This window comes from Schistocerca nitens, chromosome 7, assembly GCF_023898315.1.
Source record: "Schistocerca nitens isolate TAMUIC-IGC-003100 chromosome 7, iqSchNite1.1, whole genome shotgun sequence".
Lineage (NCBI taxonomy): Eukaryota > Metazoa > Arthropoda > Insecta > Orthoptera > Acrididae > Schistocerca > Schistocerca nitens.
In genome coordinates, this window is record NC_064620.1 from 562975311 (window position 1) to 563001104 (window position 25794).

The 25794-nt window shown below is 44.2% G+C and overlaps 1 protein-coding gene across 1 annotated transcript in view; it reads left to right on the forward strand.

Moving 5' to 3' along the window:
- LOC126195296 (uncharacterized) overlaps nucleotides 1–25794 on the forward strand; it is a 727046-nt gene that overhangs the window by 287981 nt on the left and 413271 nt on the right. Inside the window, exon 2 of the mRNA XM_049933847.1 lies at nucleotides 15954–16074. Coding sequence (XP_049789804.1) covers nucleotides 15954–16074 — 121 coding nt within the window. The remainder of the gene's footprint in view (nucleotides 1–15953; nucleotides 16075–25794) is intronic.

Consider the following 25794-nt stretch of genomic DNA (forward strand, 5'->3'; position numbering starts at 1 on the left):
CAATCTTAATACACCTTAAAATTACTTTTAAGTTAGAAGGTGAAATACCAGCGCCTGTTGTTGCAATGATTAAGACGTACTCATCTACAAAGGGTGCTTTGCCTTCGACACAGATTATGTTACAAATTTAATTTCGTTGATTCAGTTTGTAACAGGATACTCATACACTTGCAAAGAATATGGCCTTGAACAACAAATTTCGATAAGTTACACTGACCGAAGATACACACAATCACTAGGAGGCGCGTTAATATACACTACTGGCCATTAAAATCGCTACACCACGAAGATGACGTGCTACAGACGTGAAATTTAACCGACAGTAAGAAGATGCTGTGATATGCAAATGATTAGCTTTTCAGAGCACTCACACAAGGTTGGCGCCGGTAGCGACGCCTACAACGTGCCGACATGAAGAAAGTTTCCAACCGATTTCTCATACACAAACACCAGTTGACCGGCGTTGCCTGCTGAAACGTTGTGATGCCTCGTGTAAGGAGGAGTCATGCGTACCATCACGTTTCCGACTTTAATAAAGGGCAGATTTTAGCCTATCGCGATTGCGGTTTATCGTATCGCGACATTGGTGCTCGTGTTGGTCGAGATCCAATGACTGTTAGCAGAATATGGAATCGGTGGGTTCAGGAGGGTAATACGGAACGCCGTGCTGGATCCCAACGGCCTCGTATCACTAGCAGTCGAGATGACAGGCATCTTATCCGCATGGCTGTAATGGATCGTGCAGGCACGTCTCGTTCCCTGAGTCAACAGATAGGGACGTCTGTAAGACAACAACCATCTGCACGAACAGTTCGACGACGTTTGTAGCAGCATGGACTATCAGCTCGGAGACCATGGCTGCGGTTGCCCTTGACGCTGCATCACAGACAGGAGCGCCTGCGATGGTCTATCCAACGGCGAACCTGGGTGCACGAATGGCAAAACGTCATTTTTTCGGATGACTCCAGGTTCTGTTTACAGCATCATGATGGTCGCATCCGTGTTTGGCGACATCGCGGTGAACGCACATTGGAAGCGTGTATTCGTCATAGCCATACTGGCGTATCACCCGGCGTGATGGTATAGGGGGCCATTGGCTACACGTCTCGGTCACCTCTTGTTCGCACTGACGGCACTTTGAACAGTGCACGTAACATTTCAGATGTGTTACGACCCGTGGCTCTACCCTTCATTCGATCCCTACGAAACCCTACATTTCAGCAGGATAATGCACGACCGCATGTTGCAGGTCCTGTAAGGGCCTTTCTGGATACAGAAAATGTTCTACTGCTGCCCTGGCCAGCACATTCTCCAGATCTCTCACCAATTGAAAACGTCTTGTCAATGGTGGCCGAGCAACTGGCTCGTCACAATACGCCAGTCACTTCTCTTGATGAACTGTGGTATCCTGTTGAAGCTGCATGGGCAGCTGTACCTTTACACGCCACCCAAGCTCTGTTTGACTCAATGCCCAGGCGTATCAAGGCCGTTATTACGGCCAGAAGTGGTTGTTCTTGGTACTGATTTGTCAGGATCTATGCACCCAAACTGCGTGAAAATGTGATCGCATGTCAGTTCTAGTATAATATATTTGTCCGATGAACACCCGTTTATCATCTGCATTGCTTCTTGGTGTAGCAATTTTAATGGCCAGTAGTGTAACAGGTCGAATTTCATACTAACATAGACGTGGACTTGCAATATCAAGTACCCAAAAAATAACTCCTCTCAGATTTGATGGAGCGGTTGCTTCTAGCATTCCAAGACGGGGTGTTTTTGCCTCTAATCTGGGCCGGGAATTTTCTCACCAAATTGCACGCAACGGTGGCTGCTCTTCTCGCAAATCGCCGCTGCCAGTCCTTAGGCGAGGCGACAAGACTTGCCTCCGACCGATTTAAACACTCGCGACCTCTCGATGCACTTACCGGACTTGCCTAGGCCTCCAAAAGCTACAACTTGCCAGCCGACTGCCCTCCAGCCAACTGACTGTACCAGGGCAAACGCCACGACCAAAGACCCTAACTCGCGACATATGATCTGATATCAGCAACCCAAGTAGTTAATGGCCTCAGCGGAGTCCCATGGCTCAAAGTTATTCGCAGAGTAATTCGGGTGTCCAGGAAACGTAGGAGAGAAAAATTTCTCCTGTCGTTCCTGTGGGACGAGTATGGATTTAAGACCAATTGGGATCCAAGATGGAAGGTGATTCTCTGAAACCTTCGTTTCTGCGTCAGGGGTGTACTGCTCGTTATTCTAAATCACAAATTGTGACTTAATGTCAATAATAATAATATATGCTATTTTTGTGTTTATATAGACTTTTGCATGACCATCCCAACTAAAAGATTGTGTTGCTGTCGCCATCCAATTTGAAACTCTGGGATCGATAATCAGTGACAATATTGCTGTTCAGTCCTACAGATGGGATCGAACCAGTGCCATTTGATCCACATCATTTGTGCGATTAATGTGCGTAACTGCTGCTTCAGAGCAGTGGATTGAGTGACACTGACCTGGCGCCGACGTTTCATTCAGTTATTTTAGCTACCCAGCTAGGCACATTCGGACGAAGTAATCAATGATCCGCTTAAAATTAGTTAAGATCAGGCGACAGAGGGGTTCTGCAACAAGATAATTCTAAAAGAGCCTGGCCGATTTCTTTAATCAGCCTTCTCGAATGGGACAGTATACTTTGTCACTAATGACATCGATTTCCCATCTGTTCGCTGACGTTTATCATTTTAAAGTGGCGTTATCTTGTCTGATGACGTGACAGAAGAAGAAACAAAAGTCGATAGAGAAGAGACAGGAGATCCATTATTAGAACCAGTATTTAGAAGAGCGTTGGGAATCTTAAAATAAGATAAGGCAGGAGGGATATGATGTGGTCTACCAACTCACGTACAAGGATAGCGTACCAATAGGGACAAGAAAGGAGGCATGAAGGGCGCCAAAACAGAAATAACAATCATCCATTTATTGCACCATTACACACGTACGATATATGAGACCTTATAATTCCCGTACTCAATAAAGAATATGTATCACAAAGGGCACACAATGGAGTTTAATAAATTACAATGGCACATCAACTCCGCTATGACAAACAGTGTGCATAATGAAGGCCGAACAATTTTACCAATGTAAGAAATAAAATAAAAATACTAGCATAAAATTAACTAAAAGCCTTGAAGGAAATGTTTATGAGATGTACACGACGGGTCCGCAAGGGAGGAGGCGACACAATACTAAACTCAGGTGCACCAAAACAAACAACGGACACCAGGCCGCGCCGACAACGGACACGTAAGGGACGCAACTACTCTCTCCGTTGCGGTTCCGCGCGTTCCACCCAAGTAATAGCTACCTGAAACATTTTAATACTTGGAACAGTACACCAGTGATCAGCAAATCAACAAAAAACAATAACATTATATAAAAATACAATAATTGAAGAAAATCACATCATATGACTGTGAGATTAAGGTCTTCCGGTTATTAACAGATTAAATTTCTCAGTACCCAAGTTGCAATTAACGCAACAAGAATTAAATCATTTAAGTGATAATGTTATTTTAAAATAATATACGGCAGAGGACCAAGAATGGCCCGATCAGTACTCCCCAGTGAAGCAGTTCACACAAATGGTACTCCACGGCTCCGAGCACACAGCCCCATACAAAATGCAACACAACCACAGCGACCCGGCGTACAACCAGAACCACCAGGCAGCAAACCAAAATCGTACTAAGCCAAAACAAGGACCGACTTTTAAAATAACGAGACCTAGCCCGGGCCGGACAACAGGCCAAATCCCGGGAAATCCATAAGAAACCTCAGCCAACTTAATACCAAAACAACAATTTATGAACACTATGCAAAACACAAGACCTCTCAGTCCAAAGGCTTCCGTTTAGTCGCGGAGGTGGCTCCGACCCGCCTGCTGAGGTGCCAAGCGTCGTACGGAGTGCCGAATCAAGCTTAACCTTCGTTGACGGAAAGAGGAAGCACCACAAGACAAAATAAACTCCAATCTAACTGTGCGAGGCAAATTCTAAGAAGGCTATGCACTTTAAGATCGAACATAAAGCACCCAAACTAACGTGCCGCTGAACGACGCACTTCCATCACCAGCATCTAGTAGAGTACGGAGAGCAGCGTAGCCCATCGATATACATCCATGGGACGGTAAACGAGGATAGCAATCCCAGCGACGGAGAGACAGGAGGACGAAATGACATCCCGCCTCACATAGAAGGTATTTCAAACTCAGTCTCGACAAACTACAACAGGCGAGATTTTGCTCTCCTTGCAAATCAAGTTAAAGGGCACACCACGCCGCTATCCACACTATTCGCCGTAAAATCACGGTCCGGTCTTCCCATCGGGCCCCACTCGGCGTCCAGACGCAAACAACCCCAGCCGAGCCGAACTGTCTCCAAGTCAAGTCAGCCACCTCTTTCCTCCTCACACGCCTCCAGCTAAGCCCCGGCCAGCAATCACACACGGAAACAACCGCCTAACGCCAAAGCGCCATTTGAGTGAAAACTCAGCACTAGGATCGATACGGACTTGGAAATAAGCGAGCACCGTAACAGGATAGATAATATTCCATTGGAATTTCTAAAATCATTGGGGGCAAGCGGAAAAAAAACGATAATGATGTTTGTGTATAGATTGTATTAGACCGGCGATACACTATGAGACTTACGGAAAAACATTATCCACACAATTCCCAAGACCGCAAGAGCCGACAAGAGTGAGAATTACAGCACAATCAGCTTAACAATTCATACATCCAATTTACTGACAAGAATAACACACAGAAGAAAGGGAAAGACAATTGAATATCTGTCAGATGACGAACAGTTTGGCTATAGGAAAGGTGAAGGCGCCAGAGAGGCAATTCTGACGTTCCGGTTGATAATGGAAGACTGAATGAAAACCAAGACGCGTTCATCGGCTTTGTCGACCTAGGAACAGCGTTCGACAACGTAAAATGGTGCAAGACGCTGGAAAGCCTGAGAAAAATAGGGGCAAGCCGTAGGGAAGGACGTAGTATAGAATCAAGAGGTCAAATTGCTCGGAATAAAAAGGGTATAAGACAGGGATGTAGTCTTTCTCCCTTACTGTTCAATCTGTACATCGAGGAAGCAATAATGCAAATAAAAGAAAGCTTCAAGAGTGGGATTAAAATCCAGGGTGAAGAGATATCAATGATAAGATTCGCTGATGACATTGCTATCCTCAGCGAAAGTGAAGAAGAATTACAGGATCTGTTGGAATGAACAGCCTAATGAACAAAGAATACGAATTGAACGTAAATCGAAGAAAAACGAAAGTAATGAGACGTAGCAGAAATAAGAAAAGCGAGAAGCTTTACATCAGGATTTATCATCACGTAGTAGATGAAGTTAAGGAAATCTGCTACCTAGGCAGCAAAATAACCAATGACGGATGGTGCAGGGAGGACATCTAAGGCAGACGAGCACTGGAAAAAATGGCATTTCTGCTCAAGGGAAGTCTACTAGTATCAAACATAGGCCTTAATTTTAAGAACAAATTTGTGAGAATATATGTTTGGAGCACAGCGTTGTATGGCAGTGGGACATGGACTGTGAGAAAAATGGAAGAGGAAAGAATCGAAGCCCTTGAGATGTGAGGCTTCAGAAGAATGTTGAAAATTATGTGGATTGATAAGGTAAGGGATGTGAAGGTTCTCCGGAGAATCGGCGAGGAAAGGGATATGTGGAAGACACTGACAAGGAGAAGGGACAGGATGGGAGGACATCAGGGAATAACTTCCAGCCGGCCAGTATGGCCGAGCGGTTCTAGGCGCTTCAGTCTGGAACCACACGACCGCTACCGTCGCAGGTTCGAATCCTGCCTCGGGCATGGATGTGTGTGATGTCCTTAGGTTAGTTTGGTTTAAGTAGTTCTAAGTTCTAGGGAATTGATGACCACAGATTTAAGTCCCATTGTGTTCAGAGCCATTTGAACCATTTTTGAATAACTTCCATGGTACTAGAGGGAACTGTAGAGGGCAAAAACTGTAGAGGAAGACAGATATTGGAATACATCCAGCAAATAATAGAGGACGCAGGTTGCAAGTGCTACTCTGAGCTGGGGAGTATCTCGTTAAAATTTCCGCCGCTTTCGCTGAGGATGTCAATATCGGTAGCGAATCTAATCATCGATATCTTTTGTCCCAGAATTTCAATCCCACTGCTGAACCTTTCATTTCCGTCATTGCTTCTATGATGTACGGTTTGAGCAGGAGCTAAGGACTAATTCGAGAAATTTCTTGTTTGCCGTCCACTCCGTCTTGTGCGTATTGTATACCAGCCCTCATCTCTATAGCCAGGTATTTTTCTCAGAATTTGGAGCATTTTTCACTGCCTTATGCGTTTCCTAGGTCGAGAATTGTATGAATGTGTCATGACTTTTCTTATGCCTGTATTACGCTGGTTATCGCACTACGGCACCCGACTGCCGAAGTCGTGTTGTTGGTGTGGGTGTCAATCGCTCGGCGCGTTGCTTTGCCTGCAAGTGAAACACAGAGCAACAATTGGACCCTGTAGTTCCCTGGGATCGGCGGACGGGCTGGCGCATGCCCGCGACACGGTGGGAATCAATTTCCGGCAAATTAGGAGGCGGCTCCTCCGTGGCGAGGCAGAGCAGGTGACGTTGGAGTCCCGCGCCCTCTATTAACCCCGTCGGCCTCTTCCTTCCTTGTGTCCCAGGCCCGGCCGCACCCGGCTCCTCTGCGCTCGTGTGGAGACCTCACCAGGCGCCGACACAAATTTCGCAGGTTTATCTCGGTTCCTAAAGGCTGCGTCGATCAAATTACACCGGTAGGGTCCCAAACTCAGCAAGTACACTACTTGACATTCAAATTGCTACACCAAGAAGAAATGCAGATGATAAACGGGTATTCATTGGACAAATATATTATACTAGAACTGATATGTTGATTACATTTTCACGCAATTTGGGTGCATAGATCCTGAGAAATCAGTACCCAGCACAACCACCTCTCGCCATAATAACGGGTTTGATACGCCTGGGCATTGAGTCAAACAGAGCTTGGTACAGCTGCCCATGCAGCTTCAACACTATACCACAATTCATCAAGAGTAGTGACTGGCGTATTGTGACGAGCCAGTTGCTCGGCCACCATTGACCAGACGTTTTCAATTGGTGAGAGATCTGGAGAATGTGCTGGCCAGAGCAGCAGTCGAACGTTTTCTGTATTCAGAAAGGCCCGTACAGGGCCTGCAACATGCGATCGTGCATAATTCTGGTGAAATGTAGGGTTTCGCAGGGATCGAATGAAGGGTAGAGCCACGGGTCATAACACATCTGAAATGTAACGTCCACTGTTCAAACTGCCGTCAATGCGAGCAAGATGTGACCGAGACGTGTAACCGATGGCACCCCATACCATCACGCCGGATGATACGCCAGTATAACAATGACGAATACACGCTTCCAATGTGCGTTCACCGCGATGTCGCCAAACACGGATGCGACCATCATGATGCTGTAAACAGAACCTGGATTCATCCGAAAAAATGCCGTTTCCCCATTCGTGCACCCAGGTTCGTCGTTGAGTACACCATCGCAGGCGCTCCTGTCTGTGATGCAGCGTCAAGAGTAACCGCAGCCATGGTGTCCGAGCTGATAGTCATGCTGCTGCAAACGTCGTCGAACTGTTCGTCCAGATGGTTGTTGTCTTGCAAACGTTCCCATCTGTTGACTCAGGGATCGAGACGTGGCTGCACGATCCGTTACAGCCACGCGGATAAGACGCCTGTCATCTCGACTGCTAATGATACGAGGCCGTTGGGATCCAGCACGGCGTTCCGTATTACCCTCCTGAACCCAACGATTCCATATTCCGCTAACAGTCATTAGATCTCGACCAACGCGAGCAGCAATGTCGCGATACGATAAACTGCAATCGCGATAGGTTACAATCCGACCTTTATCAAAGTCGGAAACGTGATGGTACGCATTTCTCCTCCTTACACGAGGCATCACAACAACGTTTCACCTGGCAACGCCGGTCAACAGCTGTTTCTATATGAGAAATCGGTTGGAAACTTTCCTCGTGCCAGGATGTTGTAAGTGACGCCACCGGCGCCCTTGTGTGAATGCTCTGAAAAGCTAATCATTTGCATATCAGAGCATCTTCTTCCTGTCGGTTAAATTTCGCGTTTTTAGCACGGCATCTTCGTGATGTAGCAATTTTAATGGCCAGTAGTGTAGGTATTGTGGTGACAAAAGCCATATCTCAAAATGTCGTGTCGGACCTCATTTTACCCGGTTAAGTGCACCAACTCGACTTGGCATGGTCTCAAGAAGTCGCTAGAAGTCCCATGGAGAAATATTGAGACATGCTGCTTCTACAGCCGTCCGCAATCGGAAAGCATTACCAGTGTAGAGTGTTGGCCACGAACCGGCCTCTCGATTAAGTCGCATAAATGTTCGATGGGATTCCCGTCGGGCGGTCTGGATGGCCAAACCATTCGTTGGAACAGTCCAGATTGTTCTTCAAACCAATCGCAAACAGGTGTGGCCAGGTGACACAGCGCACTGTCATCCGCAAAACTTCCATGTTTGTTTGCTGGAAGTGGTCTCCAAGTAGCCGAACATAGCCATTGCCAGTCAATAATCGCTTCATTTGGACCAGAAGACCCAGTCCATTCCATGTAAACAAAACCCACACCATTATGGAGCCACTACCAGCTTGCACAGTGCCTTATTGACAAATTGAGTCCACGATTCCCTGGGCTCTGCGTCACACTCGAGCCCTATCATCAGCTCTTACCAACTGGAATCTTGACCTGACTAGGCCTCGATTTGCCAGTCGGCTAGAGTCCAGCGGATATGGCCACGAGCCGAAGACAGACACTGTAGGTGATATCGTGCTGTTAGCAAAGGCACTCGCGTCGATCATCCGCTGCCATAGCACACTAACAACACATTTCGCCGCACTGTCCTAAACGGTACGTTCGTCGTAGATCTCACATTGATTTATGCGGTTATTTCTCGCAGTTCTGCTTGTCTGTTAGCACTGACAGCTCTACGCAAACGCCGCTGCTCTCGGTTGTTAAGTGAAGGCGGTCGGCCACTGCGTTGTCCGTAGTGAGAGGTTTACGCATGAAATTTGGCAGTCTCGGCACTGTGAGGCTCGGAATATTGAATTCACTAACGATTTTCGAAATGGAATGTCCCATGTGTCTAGAGCTCCAACTACCATTCTCCATTCAAAGTTTGTTAACTCCCATAGTGAGTCCACTGTCACGTCGGAAACCTTTTAACATGAATCACTTAAGGGGCTCCGGAAAGGCTCAAAATCATGAAAAGTTCAATTTTTACTTTTTTGCGTTTTCTGAATCTGCAGATATATAATTTATTCAATTCCGAAGACTACAACTATTTTTAAATTTTTTTTTGAAATGTGTTCTACATGGGCGTGACCCACTGTGGCGCTGTTAAACTGCTGTCAAATGGTGTTATTATTAACGTCCGTGTTCATCAGGTACATTTTAGTGATGTGAGATAAAGTATGTGTTGTGGCTAACCTGTGATGGTTCAATATATATCGCTGGTGTGATTGTCGACTGTTTCATGTTTATTTACTCTGTCGTTATCTCGAAAATATTCGTAATTAATTCTGTTTCTTGAGTCTCTGTTTTGTTGAAGTATAATAATGAGTAAAAGTATTGTTATTAGAAATCCTCTGAAGGCTTTTAAGAAAAGGAGAAATGTTGGAAAGCCAAAGGTATGTGTTATTACTGTAAACAATAAAGACGATGAAAATCCCCAACATAGCTTGTGTCCCAAAGAAGAAGACAGTTGGTGTAAATATAACAAAGGATTGCTAACTGGTGAAGTGTACACTCATAAGCACAGTCGGCCTCATGCAATAATGGAGGTGATAAAACCTATTTTCAGAGACTTAGCAGCACCTGAACTGTTGAAAAACTGTATTCACGGAAAAACTCAAAACCCCAATGAAAGTGTAAATAGTGTTATATGGTCGAGAATCCCCAAGACTGTATTTGTTGGAATAGAAACACTTCACTTTGGTGTGTATGATGCTGTTGCGACTTTCAATGATGGCAACATTGTAAGGTGCAAGGTATTTAGAAATATGGGAATGAAGATAGGTTCTAACATGGTACGAGCGATGCTTGCTTTAGACAAGGAACGCCTTCGGGCTGCAGACAGGGCTGTAAAGAGTCTAGAAATACAAGCAAGAGTAAACAGGAGGAGGAACAAGAGGAAACTGGAGGAGGAGTTTGCAGAGGATGAAGATAATCCATCCTATGGACCTGGAATGCACTAAAAAGTTAATCCAATCTTTGTCGCTCGATTTCCAAAACTTTTATTTTCTCATACTAATTACATGTTTTCTAAGGATCTTCCAAACATATTTGTTTCAAACTTTTAGTAATGTTACACAGTACCTTCTGCATAATTTAACACAGCCTTTTTCCAAAAAACTGTATATTTTTGAATATATAAATAAAAAATTGCAAAAAATGTTGTGAATTTTCATTACAATTGAAAAAAAATCATCTTTAATAACTGAACTAAAATTTTGTAAAATCCCTGTGTTAAGTTGCAGCCCATATTCCAATAAATAATCTGTAAAAAGTTCAACTTCCTACCTCAAATACTTTGTGAGGAAAGATGTAATTTATAAGCGTTATTTTAACATTGCAAGTATAGGGCGTTCCGGAGCCCCTTAAGTACGAATGACAACTCAGCGAATGCCCTGCCCTCTTATAACTAGTGTAAGCGTTACTACCGCCATATGTATATGTGCATATCGCTATTCTATGGTTTTGTCACCTGGTGTGCAATGACTCGTCCCAGTTTGGCATGGATAGCACTAAGTAGCACTGCAGACGACGTAACTTGAGGGTGAAAATAGCTTTAGCATTTTGTGTCACTATCAACAAACATAGCTCGATGAACCTTGGACCGCACACAGAAATATCTGCTACAGTGCAGAAGGTAACTGAAAGAATACGGTCGCGCGGGGTAGCCGTGCGGTCCAGGGCATCTTGCCACGGTTCGCGCGGCTCCCTCCGTCGGAGGTTCGAGTCCTCCCTCGGGCATGGGTGTGCGATTTGTCCTTGGCGTAAGTTAGTTTGAGTTAGAGTAAGAACTGTGTACGGCTAGGGAGCGATGACCTCAGCAGTTTGGTCCCATAAGACCTTACTACAAATTTCAAATTTCAATTTAACTTAGCCTCCATCTCTCAGCATTGCGAGGAGGCGCCAGAAACAGAAAGTAGTTCGCATTCGGACCCATTTCCCCTGTTGGATAAGACTTCGGCCAGGCTATTGACCTACACGAAATTATTAATATTCTACATCTACATCTACATTCATACTCCGCAAGCCACCCAACGGTGTGTGGCGGAGGGCACCTTACGTGCCACTGTCATTACCTCCCTTTCCTGTTCCAGTCGCGTATGGTTCGCGGGAAGAACGACTGTCTGAAAGCCTCCGTGCGCGCTCTAATCTCTCTAATTTTACATTCGTGATCTCCTCGGGAGGTATAAGTAGGGGGAAGCAATATACTCGATACCTCATCCAGAAACGCACCCTCTCGAAACCTGGCGAGCAAGCTACACCGTGATGCAGAGCGCCTCTCTTGCAGAGTCTGCCACTTGAGCTTGCTAAACATCTCCGTAACGCTATCACGCTTACCAAATAACCCTGTGACGGAACGCGCCGCTCTTCTTTGGATCTTCTCTATCTCCTCCACCACCCCGATCTGGTACGGATCCCACACTGAGGAGCAATACTCAAGTATAGGTCGAACGAGTGTTTTGTAAGCCACCTCCTTTGTTGACGGACTACATTTTCTAAGGACTCTCCCAATGAATCTCAACCTGGTACCCGCCTTACCAACAATTAATTTTATATGATCATTCCACTTCAAATCGTTCCGCACGCATACTCCCAGATATTTTACAGAAGTAACTGCTACCAGTGTTTGTTCCACTATCATATAATCATACAATAAAGGATCCTTCTTTCTATGTATTCGCAATACATTACATTTGTCTATGTTAAGGGACAGTTGCCACTCCCTGCACCAAGTGCATATCCGCTGCAGATCTTCCTGCATTTCGCTACAATTTTCTAATGCTGCAACTTCTCTGTATACTACAGCATCATCCGCGAAAAGCCGCATGGAACTTCCGACCCTATCTACTAGGTCATTTATATATATTGTGAAAAGCAATGGTCCCATAACACTCCCCTGTGGCACGCCAGAGGTTACCTTAACGTCTGTAGACGTCTCTCCATTGATAACAACATGCTGTGTTCTGTTTGCTAAAAACTCTTCAATCCAGCCACACAGCTGGTCTGATATTCCGTAGGCTCTTACTTTGTTTATCAGGCGACAGTGCGGAACTGTATCGAACGCCTTCCGGAAGTCAAGAAAAATAGCATCTACCTGGGAGCCTGTATCTAATATTTTCTGGGTCTCATGAACAAATAACGCGAGTTGGGTCTCACACGATCGCTGTTTCCGGAATCCATGTTGATTCCTACATAGTAGATTATGGGTTTCCAAAAACGACATGATACTCGAGCAAAAAACATGTTCTAAAATTCTACAACAGATCGACGTCAGAGATATAGGTCTATAGTTTTGCGCATCTGCTCGACGACCCTTCTTGAAGACTGGGACTACCTGTGTTTTCCAATCATTTGGAACCTTCCGTTCCTCTAGAGACTTGCGGTACACGGCTGTTAGAAGAGGGGCAAGTTCTTTCGCGTACTCTGTGTAGAATCGAATTGGTATCCCGTCAGGTCCAGTGGACTTTCCTCTGTTGAGTGATTCCAGTTGCTTTTCTATTCCTTGGACACTTATTTCGATGTCAGCCATTTTTTCGTTTGTGCGAGGATTTAGAGAAGGAACTGCAGTGCGGTCTTCCTCTGTGAAACAGCTTTGGAAAAAGGTGTTTAGTATTTCAGCTTTACGCGTGTCATCCTCTGTTTCAATGCCATCATCATCCCGGAGTATCTGGATATGCTGTTTCGAGCCACTTACTGATTTAACGTAAGACCAGAACTTCCTAGGATTTTCTGTCAAGTCTGTACATAGAATTTTACTTTCGAATTCACTGAACGCTTCTCGCATAGCCCTCCTTACGCTAACTTTGACATCGCTTAGCTTCTGTTTGTCTGAGAGGTTTTGGCTGCGTTTAAACTTGGAGTGAAGCTCTCTTTGCTTTCGCAGTAGTTTCCTAACTTTGTTGTTGTACCACGGTGGGTTTTTCCCGTCCCTCACAGTTTTACTCGGCACGTACCTGTGTAAAACGCATTTTACGATTGCCTTGAACTTTTTCCATAAACACTCAACATTGTCAGTGTCGGAACAGAAATTTTCGTTTTGATCTGTTAGGTAGTCTGAAATCTACCTTCTATTACTCTTGCTAAACAGATAAACCTTCCTCCATTTTTTTATATTCCTATTAACTTCCATATTCAGGGATGCTACAACGGCCTTATGATCACTGATTCCCTGTTCTGCACTTACAGAGTCGAAAAGTTCGGGTCTGCTTGTTATCAGTAGGTCCAAGATGTTATCTCCACGAGTCGGTTCTCTGTTTAATTGCTCGAGGTAATTTTCGGATCGTGCACTCAGTATAATGTCACTCGATGCTCTGTCCCTACCACCCGTCCTAAACATCTGAGTGTCCCAGTCTATATCTGGTAAATTGAAATCTCCACCTAAGACTATAACATGCTGAGGAAATTTATGTGAAATGTATTCCAAATTTTCTCTCAGTTGTTCTGCCACTAACGCTGCTGAGTCGGGAGGTCGGTAAAAGGAGCCAATTATTAACCCAGCTCGGTTGTTGAGTGTAACCTGAACCCATAATAATTCACAGGAACTATCCACTTCTACTTCACTACAGGATAAACTACTACTAACAGCGACGAACACTCCACCGGTTGCATGCAATCTATCCTTCCTAAACACCATCTGTACCTTTGTAAAAATTTCGGCAGAATTTATCTCTGGCTTAAGCCAGCTCTCTGTACCTATAACGATTTCAGCTTCGGTGCTTTCTATCAGCGCTTGAAGTTCCGGTACTTTACCAACGCAGCTTCGACAGTTTACAATTACAATACCGATTGCTGCCTGGTCCCCGCATGTCCTGACTTTGCTCCGCACCCTTTGAGGCTGTTGCCCTTTCTGTACTTGCCCGAGGCCATCTAACCTAAAAAACCGCCCAGTCCACGACCACCCTATGGCGCAAGTCGAGGAATCTGCAGCCCACATGGTCGCAGAACCGTCTCAGCCTCTGATTCAGACCCTCCACTCGGCTCTGTACCAAAGGTCCGCAGTCAGTCCTGTCGACGATGCTGCAGATGGTGAGCTCTGCTTTCATCCCGCTAGCGAGACTGGCAGTCTTCACCAAATCAGATAGCCGCCGGAAGCCAGAGAGGATTTCCTCCGATCCATAGCGACACACATCATTGGTGCCGACATGAGCGACCACCTGCAGATGGGTGCACCCTGTACCCTTCATGGCATCCGGAAGGACCCTTTCCACATCTGGAATGACTCCCCCCGGTATGCACACGGAGTGCACATTGGTTTTCTTCCCCTCTCTTGCTGCCATTTCCCTAAGGGGCCCCATTACGCGCCTGACGTTGGAGCTCCCAACTAGCAGTAAGCCCACCCTCTGCGACCGCCCGGATCTTGCAGACTGAGGGGCAACCTCTGGAACAGGACAAGCAGCCATGTCAGGCCGAAGATCAGTATCGGCCTGAGACAGAGCCTGAAACCGGTTCGTCAGACAAACTGGAGAGGCCTTCCGTTCAGCCCTCCGGAATGTCTTTCGCCCCCTGCCACACCTTTAGACGACCTCCCACTCTACCACAGGTGAGGGATCAGCCTCAATGCGGGCAGTATCCCGGGCAACCACAGTCTTAGTCCGATCGGGGGATGCGTGGGACAAGCTGGCCGTCCCCAACAAACCCCCATCCGGACCCCCACAGTGATGCCCATTGGCAACAGCCTCAAGCTGTGTGACCGAAGCCAACACTGCCTGAAGCTGGGAGCGAAGGGATGCCAACTCAGCCTGCATCCGAACACAGCAGTTGCAGTCCCTATCCATGCTAAAAACTGTTTTGCAAAGAACGTCTGAACTAATCTACAGAGAGCGCAAACAAATCGACAAAATTTAAACGGTTATTAAAATACAAGATTGCCTAGTAAATGCAGTAATGCTGCTACTTGCGCACTGCTGACACACTGCTCGGCGGCGGAAGGAGACTACGCGATTTTACACTATTCAGGTACTATAACGCGATGCTAAAACTCTCAAATACTATAATACGCCCGAAATTTATGTATCAAACAATGCAAGTACCAAAAACACTCAAAGAAATTAAGAATTAAACTATGTAACAAATGAGTGAGCTAGGAGTATACGACTTGCTGCTGCAGCTGCTTATCCAACGGCGGCCTGTAAGTACACAGGCTGCTGGACGTGAATTTCTTTACCTCCAGAAGACGTTTTCAGTTTAAATTTCCGTCCACCTGTTCAATTCAGTGACGCACGGCATTGAATATACAGCAGCAACAAGAGACTATATGAGAAAAAAAAATGCCCTTATGAAATTACTGAACATTTACTCCGCTTTCGTTGATTCTAGTACTTGTGTTACTTACAAGACCCCCTAGTTCCCCTGGAACAAACGTCTAGGAAATATTGGTGGACCAAACATGGAACCTTGTGGACCCAATAATAACTCTGCTCTCCATCCATCCTATCTGTCACCGATTAGTTGATTTTTTTTAGTACAGATTCCGCATGTATTTGCTGAACTTTGAGTTTCGTAGACTGTGTTGCCCTAGTAAGCACACAGCTGAGAGCGGCCATGTTGCTGTTGTTGCAGGAGCCGATGTCGCCGCACAGCCAGCAGAAGTGGTCGCTCATGGGATCGCGGGCGGCCGTCGACGCCTTCCGGCACTCGCGGCTCAAGCTCACCGGCACCGGCTCCAGGACCTCTGCCGAGAGTAAGTACTCTCCAAACTCAGTCCAAAAAACAGCCAACTCTGCCCTTGCAACATCCATTTTTTTAAAGTTGAATTTCACTCCAAACATTTGCTAATGTTATGTACGTTATTTTTAGATTACCACTGTGTGCAGTTCAGTCAATGCAGTTTAAATTTTATCATTTACTCACTTTCCCATTGAGGACGGAGAAATCAACGTCATTAATTAATTTACTGTCCAATAGCGAGTAGGTGCATCACACAGCAATAAACTGTATAATAAACTATGTGATCAAAAGTATTCCGACACCTTACTGAAAATGACTTACAAGTTCGTAGCGCCCTCCATCGGTAACGCTGGAATTCAAAATGGTGTTGGCCCACCCTTGTCTTGATGACAGCTTCCACTCTCGCAGGCATACGTTCAATCAGATGCTGGAACATTTCTTCGGGAATGGCAGCCCGTTCTTCACGGAGTGCTGCACCGAGGAGTGGTATCGATGTCGGTTGGTGAGGCCTGGCACGAAGTGGGCGTTCCAAAACATCCCAAAGGTGTTCTATAGGATTCAGGCCAGGATCTGTGCAGGTCAGTCTATTACAGGGATGTTACTGTCGAGTAACCACTCCGCCACAGGCCGTGTACTATGAACAGGTGCTATCTTGTTGAAAGATGCAATCGCCATCCCCCAATTGCTCTTCAACAGCTTCCCAAAGCAAGAAGGTGCTTAAAACATCAACGTGGACCTGTGCTGTGATAGTGCCACGCAAAACAGCAATAGGTGCAAGCCCCCTCCATGAAAAACACGACCACACCATAATACCACCCTCTCCGAATTTTACTCTTGGCGCTACACAAGCTGGCAAATGACGTTCGCCGGGTATTCGCCATAGCCACACCCTGCCATCGGATCGCCACATTTTGTACCGTGATTCGTCACTCCACACAACGTTTTTCCACTGCTCAATCATCCAATGTTTACGCTCCTTACACCAGGCTAGGCGTCGTTTGGAATTTAGCGGCGTAATGTGTGGCTTATGAGCAGCCGCTCGACCATGAAATCCAAGTTTTCTCACCTCCTGCCTAACTGTCATAGTACTTTCAGTGGATCCTGTGGCAGTTTGGAATTCCTGTGTGATAGTCTGGGTAGACGTCTACCTATTACACATTACAACCCTCTTCAACTGTCGGCGGTCTCAGTCAGCAGACAAGGTCGGCCTGTACGTTCTTGTGCTGTACGTGTCCCATCACGTTTCCACTTCACTATCACATCGGAAACAATGGACCTAGGAAAGGTTTAGGAGTGTGTAAACCTCGCGTGCACACGTATGACACAAGTAAAACCCAGTCACTTGGCCGGCCGGCTCATGGATGTGTGTGGTGTCCTTGGGTTAGTTAGGTTTAAATAGTTCTATGTTCTAGGGGACTGATGACCTCAGAAGTTAAGTCCCATAGAGATCAGAGTCATTTTGAACCCAGTCACTTGACTACGATCGAAGTCCGTGAGTTCCGCGGAGCGCCCCATTCTGCTCTCTAGCGATGTCTAATGACTACTGAGATCGGTGATATGGAGTACCTGGCAGTAGGTGACAGCACAATGCACCTAATATGAAAAACGCATGTTTTTGGGGGTGTCCGGATACTTTTGATCACATATTGTAAGTACTTCAAACATGCAAGTCTTACTGTGACATAGAATTGTCATCAAAATATCTGGTTCGTAACATAAAACTCACAACACACTACATAGTTATTATAGAACAGTATCGAGATTAAGATCCATTATCTCATGATTTACGTGTTTCTGCTTCGGTACTTATTCATTAAAAAGTGTTTTTGGGCTTATTAGTTCATCTGCAGATAACGCGTGACTAGAATCCTCGAAGTTGCTACTGTTAAAGAAAATCAAACCTAGAAAGCTGCAGATATTAACTGCTTGTCGTATTCACAGAACAGGCAGGTAAACTTCAAACCATGTGTCTGACATGTTACAACTAACTTTCTTAAACTCTTAGAGGCGTTTACTTACTGCAATTTGGTAAGTATGTAAATGCAAGGTGTTTCGAGTGCATATAAACAATATTTCACGAGGGAAACATGAGCTAAAATGTTCAGTACACGAAGCGCATGAGCTCTGAAATACGTCACAAACGATATATGGGTAAAAATTTTGATCCCAAATGGTGCACAGGTAATAGTTTGGTAACAGAGAATGATGGTAATCTAATGGGTATAAAAGTAGCACAATAATGAATAAATACAGTACTAAAATTCTCAGAATCTAAGAACACTAAATTGTAGAATGAAGAACGCAAGGTAATATAAATACCAGAATTAATAAACTGCTGCTGCGCCTTCGTTTTTGATTTATACAATTTCGTTTTCGATGTGTTGGTTCTACATTAATTTCTACAGTAACTGAGTCATGATTTTCAGTCATTCTTTCATACTTCCTGTATCAAGTTCTCCAGTTGTGTTGTTTATATTTTGCAGAGGCAAACAGTACAGTGACATATACTGTATCACAGTGTAAAACTACTCTTGACACTCTTTTGGTGTCGCTGAGAATGTAAATTGTAGATTGATATCCGTAGACCCTTACACTGTCTTTCGGTCACCCACAGTCTGCGTAATTGTGTGTTACGTGTATCTCTCTTGTTATGTATCCATAAATGCTTTGTGTTAAATTTAGAGCTCATGTGATATTTTTCAAAAAAAATGGTTCAAATGGCTCTGAGCACTATGGGACTCAACTGCTGAGGTCATAAGTCCCCTAGAACTTAGAACTACTTAAACCCAACTAACCTAAGGACATCACACACATCCATGCCCGAGGCAGGATTCGAACCTGCGACCGTAGCAGTCGTGCGGCACCGGACTGAGCGCCTAGAACCGCTAAACCACCGCGGCCGGCTGATATTTTTCTCATTGAAAACTAGTATCTATTTGTCTCTCAGACAGGAACTGTTATTTACATTTAAAAACGAAAAGCACAGAAATGTGGATGTTCTATATTATATTACAGAAGTACAGAGTTGTTCTGTCACAACAGAAGAATTAATTAACGTATTATTTAAATCCAACCTTAGTCATATCTACGTGTTTGTGCCAAACTTTTCTGAAGAGATGCAACTCATTATTGACCAGATTCCTTGTTAAATATTTGACGCACAACATTAATTAAGGAATCTCAATACTACATTTCCAGACAATGCTATGATTAAAGACTGTTGACATATAAAAACTTTAGCTTTCGATATTTGGTTTTGTTTGATCCTAGTCCGTTGTCGTACTTTGATTAACAAGGTGAAAATCGGTGTGAAATTCGTTGCAAATAAATAACCACTACAACAAAACACGAGTGTTTGTTATCAAAACGGAAACCGGGTTTAGTATTTATCGTTACGACAATGTGAATACTCAGATGCAGCTGAAAGAAACAGCCACCTTGCTATCAGACTACTGTCGTGTGATTAAACAAATGGCAAGACATAATACGAATTGTCAGAAAAGCAGTAGAACTTCAGTGTTTCCCCAATGCGGCACTTCGTTGCCTGAAACACAAAATAGAAACAAAAAGGAGAAGAGGAAGAGAGAGAGATAAAAACACACGAGAGTTGCCCCAGTGATGTTGAAAACAGTTGGAATCGCTAAAACTGAAGAAAACTCGATGGCCCGATGGAATTCCTATCAGATTCTATATCGAATTTGTGGCTGAGTTAGCACCTCTTAACAATAATCTACCATAGATGTCTCTAGTAAAATTCGTGTCCAATATAATGGAAGGTAGCACAAGTCTCACCTCTGCACTAAAAGGGTAGCATAAGTGATCCACAAATTACTCTACAATGTCCTAGAAATCTATTTGTTGTAGAATCACAGAACATATTCTGAGCGCAAACGTAATGAGGTATCTCGAACAGAATGACCTTCTCCATGCCAGCCAGCATGGATTCCAGAAACATCGAACGTGTGTAACTCACTTCGCACTTTCTCGCATGACATGCTGAAAGCCGTGGATCGCGTCACGTACAGGCAGTACCTCACAATTTCCGGAAAATATTTGTTTCAGTACCACACCATCGCTTCAACCTGTACTCCATTGAAACCGTTGTGACCACCGGCTGAGATGTAGTCCAAACAGGAAGGAAGTCAGCAAGAGGCGTCTAAACGCACATGTTAGTACACAACCTTAGCATAGCTACGTGTTAGCTATGTACATGCTAAGCTCGTGTAATAAAATGGGCGTTAAGAGATCTACTCGGTTTATGTGACTCACTTCATGTGCAGTGATGATTGCCGTACTGTAAATCAGGGCTTCACAACATACGTGCTCGCGGGGCAAGCTGTGAGCAGCAAGGCGCGAGCACGGAGCAGCGCGAGCACGCTACCCCCACTACCGGACCAGAGCGGAGAGTGGGGAGGGTCACGTGGGGCACACAACAGCTGCCGCCAGTCAATGTAAATCCACGGCCACCTGCAGGGATATCACTCACGAATTATTACTGCGACAAATGAAACAAATAAAGGAGAATCTACAAGTGCCACATAATTTTATTAGCTTAGTGTATGCCTCTACCTTCTGTAGATACTGAAACTAAAGAATTCCACGACAATCCTATATTTTCAACACTTTATTCAACACTACTTAAAATATCACCTCCGGTTGTAGTGTTCTTCATGGCTACTACATCGAGGAGCTCCTCCCTCACCTGAAGATCTCTATTAACACCTCTAATAAATATGGCAAGCTGCGCTGTTCCAGTGATATCAACACTTTCGTCCAGAGCTAGAGAATACGCCATAAAATCTTTACAGATATTTGCAAGCTGGCTCTGGACGTCGTCTGCCATGTCCTGTATGCGACACATAATGGTCATGTTAGATAATGGCACAATCCGAAACTGTTCAACTTGAGATGGACACAAATGTTCCGCTGCAACTACCAAACATTCCTTTATTAAATCACCATCAGTTAAGGGGCGCAGGGATTTTGCTAAAAGCAAAGCAATTTTGTAACCCACTCTGAGAGCTGCCTCAGTTGATTTTTCTTCGTCGTCCAGATCTTCTTCGGATAGCTTCCTTTAAGTTTAATAACTTCCTGTGCACGATCTGGTCAATCACATTTTCCATGTCCGTAGTCTTTCGCATGGTACGACATATAATGTCGCTGCAAATTAAATTTCGTAAAAGAATTCAGCGTTTTGTGACATACTAAACATTTTGCAACACCATCTTTTCCTGTAAACAGATACAATTCTCCCTAATGGGGGTTGAACTGCGAAAGCATGGTTGGGGTTACACAACGGCGACTTCACATGATTCTTAACCAGCGAAGTGACTGTTAAGAGCTGATCGTAGTACTTTAAACGTTACACAGTCGGCGCGAATTCAATAGGCACGCTGCGGCCCTATTCAAACGTGCGCGCGCATTTCCCCTCCCTCCCCTCCCACCCTCCAACGCGACCATGCAGCTGCTCGCGAGCACTTGCCTGAGCAGACGCGAGTACTCGCGCTCAAAACCGGCCAGTTGTTAAGCCCTGCTGTAAATGAAATCAAGATCTGCAATAAAATACAGATTAAATCGCGACTGATTGTTGACTTCCTTCCTGTTTAAACACCTAAGCTTATTGTCGAAAGTACGATCGTATGGGCGGGAGGGGGTATAATGCGAAGCCTATGATTGGAATGACGATTTCGTGGTAGGGAGGACGTAGCATCTCATGTTGCATGGACTGTCATGGACAGATGTACAAACAAATTCGGGCGTGCTGAAGTGAAGTGTGTTAGGATCCTCGCTATTCGTGTCTATTAATGACCTAACAGACAATATTAATAGTGACATCAGACTTTTCTCAGTTGATTTCGTTATCTGAAATAAGGTACAGTCCGAAAAAGCTGCACAAACATTCAGTCGGATTTTGATAAGATCTCAAAGTGGGGGAAAGATTGGCAACTTGCTTTAAATGTTCAGAAATGTAAAATTATGCACCTCTCGAAGCCAAAAGACATCGCCTCCCTGCGAAGTTTCAAACACCAGCATTAAGTGATGAATTTAAGAATATACTGCAACCCTACTTATTGCTCCCACACAAATCGCAAAGACAAGATTAGACTGTCTACAGCACACGCGCAGGCGCTTAAGGAATCATTCTTCCCGTGCTCATCAGTGAATGGAACAGGAGGAAACCGTAATGACTGGCAGAATGGGAAGTATCCTCTGCCATACACTTCACAGTGATTTGCAGAGTATAGATGCAGGTGTAGATGTACGTAGCGGCGAAAAATGAGACAGAGTGGGGTAGGGTGTGGGGAGGAAAAGAAGTGGAGAGAGAGATTAATTGCATTTGATAGAACAGTCGTGTAATTGTCGTCAAGTTTGGCAAAACAAACTTCCGAAAGTCAGCGTTCTGAAACCTTGAGGAAGTACAACGAGTTCTCGTTCTCGTGAGAAGTAAGTCATGATACAAAGCACTTTAATTTTAAAGTGCATATTTAGTATGCATCTAAGCAGAACTTCTGTCAGTCGTATAGATGAATAATACTGAAATCTCAAATGTCAGCTACCAGACTGCTGGTAGGAATAGCTTGCGCGTCCGACTAGCCGTGAGTAGTTGAAGGAAGCACTAAGAGATGTCGCCATGTGTCCGACTGCTCGCCAGTTGGCAGCAATTGAAGGTGTGAACGCTGTCCAATGCACTTTGTGTAGCCTTAACTACTGGCTGACAGATGGACTCACATGTCCCTCTTTCTGTTCCATAACATTCTTTTAAATGTATATCCAATCAAGGAACCATAATGTTTTATATAACTGCCAACAAACTTCTCTCTTTTTTCTAGATTGTATAAGTCATCTGTAAACTTTTCATCTTTTAATCACATTCGCTTTTGTTCCATAATTACTAATATTTTTAAAAGCTTTTTACTGAAGAGGGGCTGTTGGTACTGCTGAGAGCCCACCTTCCGCCCATATGCGCTGAGAGGAATGATGTCCATTGCTAAACGACGAGACAAAACAGCAATAGAGATAAAATGATCAGAAACGTGTAGACGATTTACTTCACACACGAGAATAATATGAACACATTGCCCCGTTGTATTGCAAAATGACTAACAATGAAAAGACACGTCTCTGCATCGAAGTCAGTGCTTGTACCAATGTAGGTCTAAAATGAAAAAAAAAATATAGTCACCAATTAAACACTTTTGCAACCCTGGAGCTCATCCAGGACATTAGTAAAACACCAGGAATCTCCGGGATAATCTCGGATTAAAATAAGCCTACCTATTGGGTATTACCGGCCAAGTTGTTTACGTCAAACTAGTAAGACATAGGAACTTATGTGGTGTGGCGGAATGTTACAGGAACACGTTCTTTGTACACAGAGGCAATTACAGCTGAGTGGCATACAGGTAACCTCGCAAAATATTAATGCGAAGGTGGATTTTTTTCTAGATTACGAGAAGGAGTCCTACGCATTGCGGAAAGCGAATAACAGTGAACTAAGATCGGTATATTAGGATTAGCAGAGACTGATTGGAAAGGTACTGGACACTTCAAAACAACTAACAGCAATACAATATATTTTTCTGGTAGATAACTCCATCAATGGTGTTACCTTGTTAGTATACCAAGTATGGAATGCCAGAGTGATTGAGTACAAGACTGTCAGTGACCGAATAATACTAGTGAAATTCAACACTAGAGCTTGCAAGCTAAATGTAATACAGGCACACGCACCAATTTCGACAGCTAATGATGAAGAGTTAGAAAAATTTTATGAGTCTGTTTCCAGTTGCCTACATTCAGTGCCTAAAAAGGAAGTTACCATAGAGCAAGATTTTAATGCCAAGGTTGGGAAGTGGGACTCATCAAATGAACTGGGCGATCATGCATTAGACAAACGAAATGATTGGGGAGACCGACTGATGCGTCTCTGTCAGGAAAATAAGTTTGTTATAAAAAAATATCTATCCACGAACACTTTGCACATGGACCGCACCAGGTGAAACATACCATAATCAGAAAGACTATTCACTGATTGGCTTAAGATGGAGATTATCAGTTAAAAATATTAAGACTCTGTCTGGTGCCGACTGTGGTTCTGACCATCAGCTTCTGTGTCTTGAACTGAGAATGCAACTGTAAAAATGTAAAGCGACACCCCCAAAAGCAAGAAGGTTAGAGCAAAAAGCTGAAACTGAAATGTTTAAGAATTGAGTACAAGTAACACTTTCCACCAGTCAGTCAGATAACAAGATATCTGCAGAGAAATGGAATTTGCTGAAGCAGGCATTATTTAAAATAGCTGATGAGGTAGTCAAGGATAGCAAAAACGTGATGAATAAAAGCAATTGGCTTACTAACGAAATCATACAACTAAGTTAGGCTAGGATAGTACTGAAGATGGGATTGTTGCAGAGAACTCAGCAGTACCACAAGTTATCGGCGCTAATACAGAGAAGCATTTGAAGAGACAAAAATATTTACATCAATGAAAGATGTGAAAGAATCGAGAACCTCTGGGGCTGCAATGAGAGCAGGTGCATTTTCGGTGAAATAAAGAAACTGAAAAGACCCTTCAAACCGAGGACACAGGTTATAGAAGACATACATGACACACCTCTAACCAGCACAGAACTTGTTTCTGATCAGTGGAGAACATACTGCAACAACTTGTACATGCATGAAAACGGAAAACTTGTCGTACCAGCATTCTAGTAGAAAAGGAACCTAATACCGTAAAAGAAGATGTCCGAAAAGCTATAGCTAAACTGAAAAATGACAAAGCACCTGGACCTGAACTTGTTACTGCCGAAATGATCAATGTGGTTGTTGTTGTGGTCTTCAGAGCTGAGACTGGTTTGATGCAGCTCTCCATGCTACCCTATCCTGTGCAAGCTTCTTCATCTCCCAGTACCTACTGCAACCTACATCCTTCTGAATCTGCTTAGTGTATTCATCTATTGGTCTCCCTCTACGGTTTTTACCCTCCACGCTGACCTCCAATACTAAATTGGTGATCTCTTGATGCCTCAGAACATGTCCTACCAACCGATCCCTTCTTCTGGTCAAGTTGTGCCACAAACTCCTCTTCTCCCCAATCCTATTCAATACCTCCTCATTAGTTATGTGATCTACCCATCTAATTTTCAGCGTTCTTCTGTAGCACCACATTTGAAAGCTTCTATTTTCTTCTTGTCTAAACTATTTATCGTCCATGTTTCACTTCCATACATGCCTACACTCCACACAAATACTTTCAGAAATAACTTCCTGACACTTAAATCAACACTCGTTGTTAAGAAATTTCTCTTTTTCAGAAACGCTTTCCTTGCCATTGCCAGTCTACATTTGATATCCTCTCTACTTCGACCATCATCAGTTATTTTGCTCCCCAAATAGCAAAACTCCTTTACTACTTTAAGTGTCTCATTTCCTAATCTAATTCCCTCAGCATCACCCGACTTAATTCGACTACATTCCATTATCCACGTTTTGCTGTTGTTGATGTTCATCTTATACCCTCCTTTCAAGACACCGTCCATTCCGTTCAACTGCTCTTGCAAGTCTTTTGCTGACTCTGACAGAATTACAATGTCATCGGCGAACCTCAAGGTTTTTATTTCTTCTCCATGGATTTTAATACCTACTCCGAATTTTTCTTTTGTTTCCTTCAGTGCTTGCTCAATATACAGATTGAATAGCATCGGGGAGAGGCTACAACCCTGTCTAACTCCCT